This window comes from Alosa alosa, chromosome 23 (assembly GCF_017589495.1).
Source record: "Alosa alosa isolate M-15738 ecotype Scorff River chromosome 23, AALO_Geno_1.1, whole genome shotgun sequence".
Classification (NCBI taxonomy): domain Eukaryota; kingdom Metazoa; phylum Chordata; class Actinopteri; order Clupeiformes; family Clupeidae; genus Alosa; species Alosa alosa.
Window position 1 is genome coordinate 7,206,738 of NC_063211.1, and position 16,817 is coordinate 7,223,554.

Genomic DNA, 16,817 nt, shown 5'->3' on the forward strand with positions numbered 1-16,817 from the left:
GGGACCCAATGTCCTGTTCTGTTGAATCAGTGTTTCAATTCTTTCAATCGCTTTTTGAATCTGATATAATCTGATATAATCTCGGTGACGTCACATGCCGTGTCACAGAGTGATGCTTTTGGTATACAACTCTCGGTCTGTGGCTGGCGCAACAGAGATATATCCACTATGAATAGACTGGCGGTCATCCACTACTCCACAGTTACATTCGTAACTAGCGATTTAAGTATCAGAAATAATGAGAACAGCATGCTGATGAGTACAATAGTGAGTGAGTAGTGATGCATTATAAACACAAACATAAACATAAACAATATGCACAGATCTGACGACAACATGTCTGGACATCCAATTTGGTTGTTTGTCAAGTGTTCTACCCATACCGTTACTGTATGTCTGACAAAAGCAATACAATCCTTGTTCTGCTTCCTAGCAGTTATGTCTTGCTAGCAATATGTCCATTTTAGCAATGTTTCTTTATTGATTTGTAGCAAGCTACTGGTCAAGGAATTTCTTTTTTTTCCCTTAATATTGTCTATGTAATGAACAGAATACGCAAAGTGTCCATAGTTGTCACAGTACCATCAAGCATTTTGTTTCCATTTTACAGTGTTCACGATGATAAATGTCTTGCATCAACTAAACTAAAAACAGAAAGTGTGATGTAGGACATGTTCCAAGCAGATCACAGAAACAGGGCCATACCATCAGGGTTAGTCTGAGAGGAGTCGTAGGTGATGTCACTCTTACCAGTTTTTTCTTTCTTACTGTCTTTTTGGTCTGTAAAACAAAGTACAAACTAAGCTGTCAGCATGTTTTGTATGGGCTTAAATACCAAACTGAAAAACCTAAACTTAAGTTAGCATTATTAGCCTGGCTTTGTTTTTATATATTTATTACATAACCACAAAATGAGATCACAACCAATCATTTTGAACCCCATATTATGACTATTTCCCATTCTATACTCATACCAGAAATGTGGTGGCGAAATGTGTCAAAAGTTTCTTTATAATAATTAATTCTGTACACTATCAACTGTCTAAACTGGTTCTGTCTTCTTTTAAAATACAAACATGATGGGTAGGGTTGGGTGTCGTTCAAATGTTATTGATTCCTCACTTCAATAGAAAAATGTAAAACATGTTTTGAAAATATAAAATATATCTTTATTCTTTTATTGTTTTCTAACCCTTAACTGATAATACAAGAGAATATTTATTTACAAGTAAAATATTAAGGCCTCAATTATACATACAGTACCCTCCAGAATTATTGTAACCCCTGGTAAAGTTGCTAAAAACCATGCAACTTCTAAAAACAGTTATAAAAAATATCTTTTGGTGATATATTGTAATCTCACAATGAAAACAATGAGGAAAAATCCAAACTTGAAGGGAAAATCTCAAAGAAATATTTTTTTTAACAAAAACACGTTGCCCACAATTATTGGCATCCCTGCTTGTAATACTGTTACGAACCAAAGTAACATAAAAAGGGAAGGCGCACACAAATTGCCTCGCAAAAAAATACCTTCTTAAGCCTCCCTTTGCCAATAAAACAGCTCGTAATATTCTCCTATGACATCCCAAGTTGGAGAATATAAAGCAAATTATTTAAAACCATTTGTCTTTACAAAATCTCAACAGATTCTCCGGATTTCTAGTGCACTAGGATTTCTAGTGCACACTAGTGCATTCTCCTCTTTGACTCACCCCACTGTTTTTCAGTGGAAGAAGCTTGATTTTGTGTTCAGTTAACCATTTTTGGACGTTTGTTTTGGTTCATTTACCTGATGAATGTTCCAACCATGACCCACTTTTAGGCCCAAAGTTTGGCGGCGATGTCTCCATGTCATAAAGGCTTTTCTCCCGCTGAGGCGTATTAAATGTCTCCGCCAATATGGGAAGTTCGGGAAAAGGCGGTAGACAGAGCGGTCCGAAATATGACCGCCGCCCAGTCCTGCACATTCTCTCCACAAAAATAAATCACACTTGTCAATTTGTCTCCATCTCCTACTCCATCCCCTACTCTTGCAACTTTTGTGCATGTAGATGAGTGTGTGCATGTGTGTGTTTGCTTCTATGTATATGTGTGCTTCTGTGTGTAGTGTGTATGTGTGTGTGTGTGTGGGGGTAATGGTGTGTGTGTGTGAGTGTGTTTGTGTGCACGCTTGTGTGTGCTTGTGTGTCTGTGTGCATGCGTGTGTGTGCATGCCTGTGTGTGTGCCTGTGTGTGCCTGTGTGTGTCTAAGTGTGTGTGTGTGTGTGTGTGTGTGTGTGTATGTGGGTGTGGGTGTGTGTGTGTGTGTGTGTGTGTGTGTGTGTGTGTGTGTGCGGGGGGGGTTATGGTGTGTGTGTGTGTGTGTGTGTGTATGTGTGTTTATGTGTGTGTGCATGTGCGTGCGTGTATGTGAGTGTGTGTGTGTGTGTGTGTGAAATTATTCTTATATTTCGGTTGGGAAGCTATAGAAAAATCTTGGGGTCACCAAGTCTCAAAAAAATCTTCAGAAGTGGAGGGCAAGCCAGGGCAATAGCCTTTCCTGTCATTTAATTACAAATGTAAATTAATTAAGTTGCTGAATGCTACAGGGACTTTGTCTGGAATCCTGTTCTATATGTTCTGTTCTAATCGGCCATTATCGGCCTTGATCACTTATATCAGCTATCAGCAAATGTACAGTATATGACATTTACGGATGGCAGCAGCTGATGTTTATCTGTTATGTTGCATCAACTCTACATGAGGTCAGTGTTGTGACAGCCTATAAGACTTGAAAACGGTTTGGTTATTATTTTATGAACATTTTTGTTTCCACTACTAAAGGGTATAGTCAACATCAAAAACAAAGTTTAAAATCAAAGAAAAAAATATCGGTATTGGCATTAGTTATAGACCAAATTGTTATTTTATACATCGTATCGGCCAAGGTTTTCAATTTCAGAATGCTAAATATGGTGAAGGGGCTGTATTTATTCCAAAGGCCGTGGGAACGTCATTGGCATGATCATGAACTCTGTTGCATAAAATTATCCTATGGATTGTAGACATCATGATGAGAGAACGAGTTTGAAACTATAAAGCATGTATTCATATAACCTCAATCATAATCAAGTAATACACTGAAGTTATTCCTAACCAACATACTTTTATAACATTTGAAATAACAAGTTTAACTAATACTATTAACATACTGAAGCTATTCTACCAGAATTCCCCCTATGTGCGCTCTGTATCCCTATGTCTCTCTTTGTCGCTTTGTGTCTCACTGTGGATGGGTGAAGCCTGTGGATGGGTGAAGCCTGTGGATGGGTGAAGCCTGTGGATGGGTGAAGCCTGTGGATGGGTGAAGCCTGTGGATGGGTGAAGCCTGTGGATGGGTGAAGCCTGTGGATGGGTGAAGCCTGTGGATGGGTGAAGCCTGTGGATGGGTGAAGCCTGTGGATGGGTGAAGCCTGTGGATGGGTGAAGCCTGTGGATGGGTGAAGCCTGTGGATGGGTGAAGCCTGTGGATGGGTAAAGCCTGTGGATGGGTGAAGCCTGAAAAAATATGCTATATAGTCTTTAAAGGAATTTTTGCACGGAACTCTGCCGGACTTTTGCGCCTTCTTTTTGGGACAGGTTTTTGACTTCAGCACTTATAATGGTGTATTTTTGTTACGTTGTAGGCAAGATGTTTGGACTCAATTTCTGGCCCGAGTCTGAATATCTGCCACGACAACAACAAGAAAAACCTGAACATGGGTCATCCAGCAGGCCATCTCAATCCCCTGATATGATCTCCATAGAAAAACCATGGGGTGAGTCAAAGACAAGAATGCACAAGTGAGGACCTGAACATTTGGAGAGAGTTTGTGAAGATGAATGGTCTCAAAACCCTTGCTTTGTATTGTCCACCTTTACAGGATGTCATAGAAGAAGATTATGAGCTGTTTTATTGGCAAAGGTAGCCTTTACAATGTATTAAATGTAGCACATGTATTTTTACAAATCATTTTTCTCAGAATATATTTGATTCCCTTCAAGTTTGGATTTTTCCTAAGATATATTGGCAAAAGATATTTTTTTTATACCTCTTTACTTAACTGTATTAAGTGCCTACCCCAAGGCTTCAAATCAAATTGCAATCCATGGTTTTGTGTATGAGTTAGATAACGTTTTTAATATAGAAAGTGATTAAGTGGTCACCTCTCTGGGGTGTTCGGCCCATGGTGATCAAAGGTGGGTGAGGAAGGGAGGAGCTAAAATTAACAGCTGACAGCTCAGCGTCCCTCTACAGATCCATTGGCATCCTGCTGCAGGAGGAAAGAAAGACAGAAAGAAGGAAAAAGAGAAAGAAAGAAAGAAAGAATTTTTTTAAAAAACAGCGCTCTCGATGTCTAGACCGACTCATAGAAACAACGGCATCTGGAACCACCCCAATAACTCTGTTCATGTACCTCACCAACAACAGCCTCACCCAGACAGAGATAATGCATACGTGAGCTATGGATGTAAAATGGAAGTCCAGCCAGATAGTCTTAATTTCCTTAGGCTGCAGCTTCATTAAAACACTGCAGATTAATTTCCTTCGGGAATGGTACAGAATGGAGCTGCAAGACTGTTATCTCCACTTAAAGTGACTCAATGGTTCAAGGACAAAGGGGCGCATAAATCCACACAACCTGTGGATGGAAACTTCCCCCAAATCCCGAGAGAGAAGAAAGAAATTATCTCCTTACATACAATCTATTTTCTGAAAACACTAGTCTGGGATAGACCTGCACTGAGCATTCATCATTGATCTATTTCTAATGTGAGGGCGGGTGGGAGTTAAAATCAAAGCTGCACTCTTTAAAGTGCATTTCTTCAGACCACAACTGCAATAACTTACCCTTCCTTTAGACCATGCAACTGCTGGGGATCAAAGTACCCCCTTCCATCTCCCACCAGTCAACAGACAAACCGCTCACAAAATTGACTACAGCTGACACAGGCAGGCCGCAAGAGCCTGGAAAGTTTCTTTTTGTTATCCATCAAGATGTTCTTTTAGAACGTGGAATTAAGGATTGTTACTGATGGTGCCGATGGTCTGGGTTATCCAGAGTTTTGGCCCGATTCCCACAAGCTACAGAGGGAACATAAAAGGCCTCTCCATTTCTCCACAAGACTTATGGACCACAATTGAGATACTATGGCTCCCTGAACTGGTCATGCTATATAACATGAAGATGATGCAAAAACACCATAAGAATGTTGAAACTGTTTGTCTGTCTGGTGCATATGAGATCTGTTGAAGTAATAACCATTTCCACACAGTTAAAAACTAGTCTCCTTCCCTGTTACTGAATCAAGGGTCTTATGGGGTTCAACAGCAATGGGTCGTAAATCAAGAGAACAGATTAAACTCCACTCAGGACCAGTCCAGAGACCACCACCTTGTTTTCAGACCCTTTAGTGCAACTCAAAACCCAACAAATACAAATAATCGTTTACTATAGTTTACTATAGTTACTATACTATAGATAGATAGAAATGCATCACACTCAACAGTGTGATAGGTGCCTGTATAACAATAAAGGATCAATGACCCTGCACTTTACAAAGTTGAAATAACCAATACAACTCTACATTATAACCAATAATGTTATAATAATGTTATGATAATAATAATAATGCAATACAACTCTCACAATAAAAATAAAATCAGTGAGTTTAATGCAGGTTTTACCTGACTTATTCACCATATATGCTTGATACAGTTAATTACAAAATGTCAAGATAGTTAATGAAAAAAGGCCAAGCCATTCACAACTATACCTTTAAAGACAAACACAAGTCTTACATTCCAGAGGAAAACTGTTTCACTCTAGATAGAGGATCCCACTGGAAAAGCTTCCAGATAATCACACACTCCTTGGTTAAGGGAAGATCAGCCTCACTCCAGTTAACCAGCGTCTGTGGTCCTCACTCCAGTTAACCAGCGTCTGTGGTCCTCACTCCAGTTAACCAGTGTCTGTGGTCCTTACTCCAGTTAACCAGCATCTGTGGTCCTCATTCCAGTTAGCCAGCAACTGTGGTCCTCATTCCAGTTAGCTAGCGTATGTGGTCCTCACTCCAGTTAGTCAGTGTCTGGGGTCCTGAAGGTTTCAGGTTGTGCACTTTGCTGACTTTGGAGAGCAACCCCAACCCCCACACCCAGCCCCCTGCTGCCCACTCCATCTCCCCTCCCACCCTTCTGTCTTTGGCTGTGAATCCCATTGAGCGGCCAGCCATAAAGATTCCGGGCCACCGTAAAAAGGCCATTAAGTGGCGTGCATCTGGGGCAGTCTGGCAGAGCACATGAAAAGGATTCCACCGCTGCTCATTAACAGACGATGTGTACATTTTGGAGAAGTGCTGCGTCCACCACCCCCACCAATGTCAGAAAGTCTCCCCCACCCCCGTCAGACAGGAAGCACTTAGGGATCATACTTTACGACTTCTGAGGAAGTGGCAACCATATTAGAGGATCAAATGCTGAGATCTGTCTAAGCCACCAGGGGCGATGAATCGAGATAGAGATCAACAGAGCATCTCATTTAATTGAACTGCTTTTTGTTAACACGTGTACGCAGCATGCCCCACAGTCATCAATCTGTGTGTGTGTGTGTGTGTGTGTGTGTGTGTGTGTGTGTGTGTGTGTGTGTGTGTGTGTGTGTGTGTGTGCATGTGTGTGTGTGTGCATGTAGTGAGCTTCTTTTTAAACGGAACCGCGTGTTTCCTTTGCTTTACAGTGGCAACCGGGTGATATTAATAGTTCAAAATCATGCTCTAGAATAAGTGTCTGACCACAGTCTCAAATGAGAATTCAAAGCTGTCAGGGCTGGGTTTGTGAAGCTCGGATTCTTTACTACTGAGTGGAAATGTTAAAAGTGCTGAAGGGATGTATGCCCTCCTTGGTCAGTATAGGCGCAGTTTTCACTGCCTTAAGTTAAATTCCATTATTTGTTGTTTTTAGTTGACAATACAGTCTTATCCAGGACGACGTTTACAGTGAACTTACCAAAAGGACAGTCTCCCTGGAGTAACTCAGCCGGGATTAAGTGCTTTGCTCGGGGGCTGCTGGGATGGAACTCACAACCCTTCAGTATTCCACAATCTTCTAGAGTTCCATTTGAAAGCTCAGATCTCAAACCAGTAGCTTAGACCACCATCAACACTGAAGTGGGCAAAACAAGACATGGACAACTGCGCTCCATCCATAGGATTCAGTGTCCACATCTGATTGCATAAATTCATGTGCATCACTGATCCTTTTGAATCATCAGTGCCGTTTTACTCACAGTCACTTATAACATCGGTTAGACCTTTGTTGGGAATGAGAACTGAGTCTGACAACACGTTTGAAATGTAGACACCAGAAAAACACAAATGTTAAGTGCTGGAGAGAAACTGAGGGGTGTGTCAGTGCTGCTGCAAACAAAACTATGAGTGACCAGCCCACACATTTTGACACATCCCCGAACCAGTTTATGGCGAATGACAGCTGTGCGAAGACAAAGGATTTCCCCACTTAAAATAGCTTTTCACAATGCAACGCCGCTGTAAAGATTATCTAAGAATTCGCTTTAGAATTCACTCTTCAATAGACTACTTTACTGCTGATATGCAGCATTATGCTACTTTGTATTACGTAATGCACACTTGTACCATGTTATCCATTGAGCTGCAGTACCGGAGGAGGCGTGTTCGTGAGCGAGCGTTTCACCCACATCTGTAACCAATGTATGTTACTATTATCATACTGCAATGTGACATTTCACAAAATTTTACCCAGATCATCCACTGCACATTAGGCTATTCGAGGTTCCTTGGAGTTGCAAGAGGTCAGGGCCGTGTGCAAAATAAAGGTCTGACTGGGTCTTATGGGATGAGATGCTCTAGATGTTTTAGTTTATCCATTCAGGACATTCGATGCGATGACTTCTAAAATTCAACACATAATAACGCGCAATTTCGCAGTAGAGGGAGATAGCTAACCAATATCTGGGAAATGTAACGAGTATGTTAACATTGGAGACATTATTGGTTTATTATAGACTATAAGGTTACTGAAAAACATAACTGACCCATTCTCTGACTTTGTCAGCCCGTTGGTTCATCGGCGGCTTTACTGTTGCCAATATCATACATTTTGGCGCAAGAATACAAGCGACATTTTCGAAACAGTTTACCCAAAATAAAATTACATTTGAGGAGACTCCAGGTTAGTGTTGCACTTCTTGGGAAATACCTTACGAAAACACCGATTATTAGGCGAGTCCAAGTGAGATGAATAAGTGGCTATTGTTTAAAGCAAAACGTCTTTATGTAAAAGTGTTATACAGCATATAAGTTTTAATTGCATACAAAAGACTCAAACAACTAAATCATGATTTCTTACCGTTTCTACATGGAAATTGACGAGGGTCAGTAGGCTACTTTCCTTCAGAACTGAGCCGCCATTTTTAGGCACAACCGCGCATGTCAAACAGCAGCTAACTTGGCATCTGTATCTCTGGACTCAAGATGAATATATTCAACAGTGGTTGACAAGTGGACTGTCATGCCTGCCAGTGACAGTTCTGGGTTAGGCTATAGCACTATAAATCAAATCATCGACAGAATTTAAAAGATATTTTAGCCCATCAAGAAAAAACATGGGACATCAAAGTAAAGTTACAGCCTACAGCAGTTGTGATACTCAGAAAACGGACTGTGTAAAGATAGATAGATAGATAGATAGATACTTTATTGATTCCCAAGGGGAAATTCAAGGTCTCAGTAGCCTACAGACATCACAACATGCACTTACAGATCAACCAAACAAGCCAAAACTGAGACGTAAAACATAATAAAACAGTAAGATGACAATAGCCTAGTCTTGACAACAATGTAGTTGCAGGGGGACAAAGGTGCTTGAAGGCTTGCGAGTGATGGATGAATTATTAGATTTGTTTAGATATTCCATACCTCATTTCAGCAAGCATGCAGCCCTAAAACAGCGTAAACCAGTGCAAGTTGGGAGGTACTTAGCAGTAATCAATACTAAAGAAATACAACCAATAGTGTAAACTTCTTTACTAAATTATTTAAAAATTGTAAATCACAAGAATATACTCAAAAACCACAATAACCACCATGAACAATGTATAGCCTGCTGTAGGTGGCAGCATACTATTGGTGACAGATAGCAATGGGAATACTATTCCTCGGCCTGTGGCATCATGTGTATTATTATTTTTAATCCACGCAAACTTGGAATAGCAAGTTAGCACACATACCTTCACTGTTATGGTAAAAGACCAAAGCAACATTATTTTTTTTTCTTCATATTTTCATTTTACCCTAATAGTTCTCTTCAAAGGTAGGCCTATTTATATCTTCAGAATGTAGGCCTACATTGAAGATGTTGGCCATAGAAAGTATTACATAATGTTGCTATTAGAATTACATTCTACTGATACATTTTTAATAATAACCTCGTTTTGTGATACTTGTGCTCTATTGATTTTTCTAGGGTACAGCATCTGCATTTTATTATTGTTCATGTATGGACTGGTGCGTAAAGTATTTGTACATGACCAACATAACGAAGGTCGTTGACACTAGATGGAGAATTGATACCTTGTGCGGTTTAATAGTCTGCGAAGCCCAGCCTCTTTGGACCACTTTTGGGAAGGCTCTAACATGATTGGCTAAAAGCGACAAGGATGTGCGGGCTTTGGATTCCATTTTATTTTCATTGGTCAACTGTACATCAGTCTAAAAGGTGCAGGATGTTGCCAATACTAGTGGTAGGTTGTCAATGGAGGCAAGTGGTACATATCTCTGTTGCTTAATGGTCAGCACTGCAGGTGAAATGAAAACATCGTCACGGAGTGATGCAAGTGGCTCTAAAGTGTCCATTTCAAGACCTGAGGCCGAGTGAGTAAATCGTCAACTTCAATTAATAGCTCTGAAATAGCGTCGTGCCGACTGTTATATAGTGTTCCATATATTTCTCGTGAGCATGGATCCTTTGCGGTCAGCCTTGCAAATCTGCTATACAGAATTACCTTAGCCATTGAATTCACTTTGCATGCGGCGATCATAATCACAAAATTCATCCAGAATTCTTGGACGCTTTGATGTGTTGTATGCCATTTTTACTTCATGACATATTAATCTAATAATCTAACGAATTCAGCAGCCCTGCACTGAACGTGGTGAGTGTGGGTGAGGATCAACACTGCCTTCATAATGCTGTGATGCTTTTAGAGCCGTTCCTATGCAGAAAACTGCCACATATTCAGGTCATTATCCCACAGAAACCCTTTTTCGTGACAATTGGTAATATTTCTATCAATAAATGCGGTTAGGCTACACCACAGATAACAGATTTGCGATACCACGTACTACGAGAACTTTGATCCACCTACGAATCTATATACTAAACGCCAGCGCGCAGTAAGATGCACGAGCGCGCTTTCATGAGGTACACAGCAACACGCATCCGAGTCTGTGCATTTAATACACTAAAGTGTCGTTTAAGAGCAGACATGTTGTTAATACTGGCACCTGAAGTGACAAGTCAGATACCTATTTGGGGTACGTGACAGTTGACTGTAGTAGACGACCGAGTCATAGGCGTATGGTCGTGCAGCATGCAAGGTGGAGATTGTAGTTGCAACATGATTTGCCTTTTTCCGGGGTATCTGTACATACACCCAATTCGTGCATGTGTGTCATACATTTACCGTCTCTACGGAGTTTGTCCATGCACTTGATTCTTACTGCTGTAACCTTAGAACCCAAAGTTTTGGAGAGCTGTCAATTTAAACATTTTGATAATATTTTGTATCTCAATCAGGGGAATTACGGAAATATTGTACAGCTGGAGGTGGAACAGTGGCTTAGCAGTCCAATCTGGATGAAAAGAAAGAAAATCCTTGTAGCATGAAAAAAACATTCCATTTTACATATAAGTGTTAATAATTCAGGCTCCAGGTGCGCCGTGTCAACAAAAATGACGTCACTTAGGATAGCATTGCAATCAACAGTTGACCTCACAGTTGCAGTATGCATGGATCACTGTCTGTGAGTCTCCTATTTTAGGGCCTATGAACATTTCCTATGTTTTTGTGATGGCATTGACATGACTGGTTCCTACAGTCTCATGCACGAAAACCAGCAGGGTGACATCTGGCCTCATTCAGGCACTTCCTCAGACCACATCACTTTCTTTTCACTGTCTTGTCTAATGGACCAGAGCAAGAGACATCCTTCTTCAGGATATTAGTCACGTTGAGTTACATATCATTTGTGACATTTGCACAATCATTTCTCTATGTGTAAGTGAACACATTTTAAACCTTGATTGACATGTCAGCTGTATAGATGTAATAGGTATTTATTCCAAGTGCCAGTAGAGCTGTGTTTCATGACCTCAGCATTGCCTTCATCAGTGCTGTGTCATTTTACCCAAGATCAGACAAACAGATAGATTTGTAGATGAGCTTATGAAAATTCTCATAAAAGCTGGTTTCTACCTCATCAGAAGGAGCTCTGTATGGACTTGGTATGTGCCATGTGGATGGGCTGCTGATGCACATACTGTAGTAAGCATGTCAAGTGTGGCCTGGTCATGTATAATTAATCTGTGTGAAAAGCGTGGGCGTTTGCACACATTACTAAAGGCACTCAGCGTGCCACTCCCCGGACCAAACAGCTGAATTCTGTGTATGTATTTAGATGCACTTTGACTACTCCCTCCCCTAGTGACTTAACTTCTTGTACTTCTTTTTTTTTTTTCAGGTAAACCTACGTGTGACTGAGTTTGTGTGTATACATGCACGGGTGAGTGTGAGTGAGTGAGTGAGTGAGTGTGTGTGTGTGTGTGTGTGTGTGTGTGTGTGTGTGTGTGTGTGTGTGTGTGTGTTTGTGTGTGTGTGTGTGAGTGAGTGAGTGAGTGTGTAAGTGAGTGTGTAAGTGAGTGGGTGAGTGCGAGTGGGTGAGTGTGCTCAAAATCACTAGAGTGGTCAGGAACACAAACTTTAGTCAAAGTATGGATGCCTCAGCTTACATGACAGGAAACCCGCGCTCCCTCTACTAACGAGGACTACCCGTCTGTGAGGGCCTGTCTCAGACCATCATCACAACCCAGACACCTTTTGACTACATGAAGATTCCTGTCACCGGTTATGTGATGGAAGTGAGTGTGTAAGTGAGTGTGTAAGTGAGTGTGTAAGTGAGTGTGTAAGTGAGTGTGTAAGTGAGTGTGTAAGTGAGTGTGTAAGTGAGTGTGTAAGTGAGTGTGTAAGTGAGTGTGTAAGTGAGTGTGTAAGTGAGTGTGTAAGTGAGTGTGTAAGTGAGTGTGTAAGTGAGTGTGTAAGTGAGTGTGTAAGTGAGTGTGTAAGTGAGTGTGTAAGTGAGTGTGTAAGTGAGTGTGTAAGTGAGTGTGTAAGTGAGTGTGTAAGTGAGTGTGAGTGTGGAGTGAGTGAGTGAGTGGAGAGTGAGTGAGTGAGTGTGTAAGTGAGTGTGTAAGTGAGTGGGTGAGTGCGAGTGGGTGAGTGTGTGTGTGTGTGTGTGTGTGTGTGTGTGTGTGTGTGTGTGTGCATGTGTGTCTATGTGTGTGTGTGTGTGTGTGTACAAGTCACTGCTCAAATCACTGGGAGTGATCAGAGACACAAGCTTTGGTCAAGTATGGATGCCTCAGACACCATGACAGGAGGCCACGCTCCCTCTGCTAGCCGGGACTGCCGTCTGTGAGGCCTGTCTCAGACCATCCACAACCCAGACACCTTTTGACTACATGAAGATTCCTGTCACCGGTTATGTGATGAATAAATTTGAGGTCCTTGGGATTGTTGGAGAAGGTGAGTTGCAGATTTGTGAGGCCCGAAAAGCTTTCAGTGCAAAATTGATGCCTTGGCAAAGATCGAACTACATGTAGAGTGGCTACAGATATGGCTGACTTTCAAGATTCCTTTGTGTTCTTCGTGTCTGTCAAGAGCTATTTTTAATTTTTTCACAAGGCAGTCAAACGTGTCTTGGGAGGACTTATGATGAGAGTGAGCCCATCGTTTTTTTTCCTGGAGACACAAACTTCAGTTTCACAGAGATTAAGGTGCACCATGTCATGGCTTCACAGAGGTTGCTATATTTTACCACATTACAGAAATGTAGCATCAGCAGGGTGCCATAAATGTTACCCATTTGGTATGAGGTTATCTTCATGAAGCAAAATGACACAGCAGAAATCAACAGGGTAATGCTATTCATCTCTGAAGCTTATGTTGATCCAGCATTGATATAACTGCACCCCCTGCACTTTGCTGGTGGGGTTGATGTAATTGTCAAAATGTTTCCTAGCGCCTTTTGGCAGCAAAATCTGGAATGGGCAACCACACTGCAGTACTCCATTTTATATCTGCAGTCCTTAGGACCATTGAGCAATAGTCCACACACGTGAAGGACATGTTACATGTTTCGGGTCACATGATGAAGAGTATTTAGTACCCAGAATATTTTAGTATTCAGAGCCTTCATATCTCTCTTCCCTCTTGTTGTGTTAAGTATTGTATATAAGTATAAGTATATATACTCTTTTGATCCCGTGAGGGAAATTTGGTCTGTGCATTTATCCCAATCCATGAATTAGTGAAATACACACAGCACACAGTGAGGTGAAGCACACACTAATCCCGGTGCAGTGAGCTGCCTGCATCAACATCGGCGCTCGGGGAGCAGTGAGGGGTTAGGTGCCTTGCTCAAGGGCACTTCAGCCGTGCCTACTGGTAGGGGTTCGAACCGGCAACCCTCCGGTTACAGGTCCGAAGTGGGCCTGTAACCTGAGTGGACCAGTAGGCCACGGCTACCCCATTGTATTACAAAAGTAATTATTTACTCTATGTTGTTTTTTATTTGTATACATTTTGAATTAAGAAACTGCCTTGTCTCTCAAGAGGACATAGTTTCAGTGCAGCCTGTGGTGAGAATAGATGCTGTGATGCTCGTAGAGTTGAAAAGAACAGACTTCACATGTCCAATGTGGGGATTTGCCAGTTGCATTTGGTCATTCAGCATTATGCCATTTACCATGCTGAGTATTTACTGTAAATAATTGAAAATTTGACCTCTTCCCCCCTTTTTTCATTACAAATGCCATTCTGGAGCTACCAGTGAAAACTATGTTCAGTCTTACAAATAGCTCTTAAGGAGATGAGCGATTATGGGAATCATGGACAGTAGTTGGGCATAGGTTAGCAGTGCAGAATTATGGAGGGAGAAGAGGAACACTTGGAATAAGAAGGGAGATAGATAGATAGATAGATAGATAGACAGATATATAGATAGATAGATAGATAGATAGATAGATTTTTCAGACTTGTAAGGTCTGCTGTTCAGACCCTGAAGGAATTTATTTTCTGTTGATTGCTTTTTGTGAGAGTGTTTCTACTTATCTCAGTAAGGAAAATAAATCAAGAGCCTATGTTGAGTACAAATATGTCTTCTGTAGGCCTAAACAGAGCCCAGCCTAAAACTCCAATACAATTTTGATCAACTTTGAGGGACAGCTATGACCATGCAGGATCATCCAGACCAAACGTGATGATTTTGCTACATACGACTCCTATTTATGTACCAGCATGCAAAATTTGAGCCTCCTACATGGTTTAGTTCTTCCGTTATGGGCTTGTGAACTTTGACAAAAAAAAGAGGCCGAATAAAATAGACACCCCCCTGTAAAACTGGCTGTATCTTGGAAAGTATTGATCTTGATCATAAAGTAATTTTACAGTGTGTCTCCTGGGTAACATAGGTACACTGGATAATTTTTTCAGAATTTTTTTGAGACCTAAGTGCGTGGGCCCTGCCCCTGGTTGAATTGACGTGGAATGACCCAATAAGGATATGGGAATGCTTGAATAAGGAGGGAGATGGGAACGCTTGGAATAAGGAGGGAGATGGGAACGCTTGGAATAAGGAGGGAGATGAGGAATGCTTGGAATAAGGAGGGAGATGAGGAATGCTTGTAACTCTAACTTGAGAGCCAGAATGTCAACTTCTCAGTGCAGCAATGCACTCATTTCTTTTGAAGTATAGATGAGGGCAAAAGAGCAGCAGATAGCTGTGTGTGTACTCAAGCCCCGCTCTACAACCCCATGTCGCTCTGGGGATATTGACCCGTGCAATACAATTGACATATGTAAGTCACTTTGGATAAAAAGTGTCTTACGAATGCACATAGGGGCAGTCATGGCCTACTGGTTAGGGCTTCGTGCTTGGAACCGAAGGGTTGCCGGTTCGATCTCCGACCAGTGGGATCGGCTGAAGTGCTCTTGAGCAAGGCACCTAATCCCTCACTGCTCCCCGAGCGCCGCTGTAGCAAAGCAGCTCACTGCTCCGGGTTAGTGTGTGATCACCTCACTGTGTGCTCTGTGTGTTCACTAATTCACAGATGGGATAAATGCAGAGACCAAATTCCTTGTATACGCAAGTATACTTGGCCTACAAAACTGATTTACATTCATGTAGCATGTTTACATGTAAAAAAAAAAAATACATTTACATGTAAAACATGCTAAGTGAATACATGTAAATGTTCTTTAGAAACAGCAACTCAGTGTGACCTTGTGTGACCTTTTCCCGCATGTTCCGCACCTGTCCGGTGTGGGGATTCATTTTAGATGCGCCCCCCGGCTCCGCCCCCTCCCGTTACCGTGGCCACCCATGCCCCGCTGGCTATGGGTCCCGTGGGGCATTCGCTGCTCAGCAATGCCAGGCCAGCCTGGTGGCATTATTACCCTTGGCACCAGGTGGGTTTGGGCAGCCTGAGGTGATGTGGAAATTAACACAGTCTGTTTTCTCCTGTCTTTATCCACAGGGGCCTATGGGGTGGTTCTCAAGTGCAGGCACAAGGTAAGAGACCTTTTATGCATACATTAGGACTTACATGCATACAGATGCTATGGCACCTTTTATACATTACTTACATGCATACAGATGCTATGGCACCTTTTATACATTACATGCATACAGATGCTATGGTACATTATATATATGTAACGGATGCCAGCTAGCTTAGCTGTGCGTGTGGAACGTTGGTAAACCTCACTCCCCGACGCCTCAAGAGTGCTGCTGGCATGAAAGTTAGTAGCCTGGGCCTTTAGCTCGATTGCCAGCACACTCGACTCCCGATCCGAGATGCTGCTGTTTCGTGGGTTCGAGTCCAGGCGTGTGCAGGGCTGAACTGCGCAGGTTCAACACAACGCAGGTTACATTGGTTCCGTGACCCAGTGAGGTTTAGGGTGTGAGTGTAACGGATGCCAGCTAGCTTAGCTGTGCGTGTGGAATGTTGGTAAACCTCACTCCCCGACGCCTCAAGAGTGCTGCTGGCATGAAAGTTAGTAGCCTGGGCCTTTAGCTCGATTGCCAGCACACTCGACTCCCGATCCGAGATGCTGCTGTTTCGTGGGTTCGAGTCCAGGCGTGTGCAGGGCTGAACTGCGCAGGTTCAACACAACGCAGGTTACATTGGTTCCGTGACCCAGTGAGGTTTAGGGTGTGAGTGTAACGGATGCCAGCTAGCTTAGCTGTGCGTGTGGAACGTTGGTAAACCTCACTCCCCGACGCCTCAAGAGTGCTGCTGGCATGAAAGTTAGTAGCCTGGGCTTTTAGCTCGATTGCCAGCACACTCGACTCCCGATCTGAGGGTGCTGCTGTTTCGCGAGCTCAAGTCCGGGCGTGTGCAGGACTGAACTGCGGAGGTGCAACACAACGCAGGTTACATATACATTAGGGCTTAATTATATATTGCTTAATTATATATAACT

The 16,817-nt window shown here is 42.2% G+C and overlaps 2 protein-coding genes across 8 annotated transcripts in view; one reads left to right on the plus strand and one right to left on the minus strand.

Moving 5' to 3' along the window:
* The window catches only part of scml2 (Scm polycomb group protein like 2), a 44,661-nt gene extending 36,200 nt beyond the window's left edge, over positions 1–8,461 (minus strand). For both annotated transcript variants that reach the window (XM_048235310.1, XM_048235309.1), the window contains exons 1-3: positions 8,405–8,461; positions 4,189–4,292; positions 706–780 (exon numbers count right to left, since the gene is read on the minus strand). In XM_048235310.1, coding sequence (XP_048091267.1) covers positions 706–780; positions 4,189–4,210 — 97 coding nt within the window. In that variant the 5' untranslated portion in view covers positions 4,211–4,292; positions 8,405–8,461. The remainder of the gene's footprint in view (positions 1–705; positions 781–4,188; positions 4,293–8,404) is intronic.
* A 4,106-nt stretch (positions 8,462–12,567) lies between these two features.
* cdkl5 (cyclin-dependent kinase-like 5) overlaps positions 12,568–16,817 on the plus strand; it is a 36,336-nt gene continuing 32,086 nt past the window's right edge. For all 6 annotated transcript variants that reach the window (XM_048234679.1, XM_048234682.1, XM_048234680.1 and 3 more), the window contains exons 1-2: positions 12,568–12,857; positions 15,869–15,903. In XM_048234679.1, coding sequence (XP_048090636.1) covers positions 12,794–12,857; positions 15,869–15,903 — 99 coding nt within the window. In that variant the 5' untranslated portion in view covers positions 12,568–12,793. The remainder of the gene's footprint in view (positions 12,858–15,868; positions 15,904–16,817) is intronic.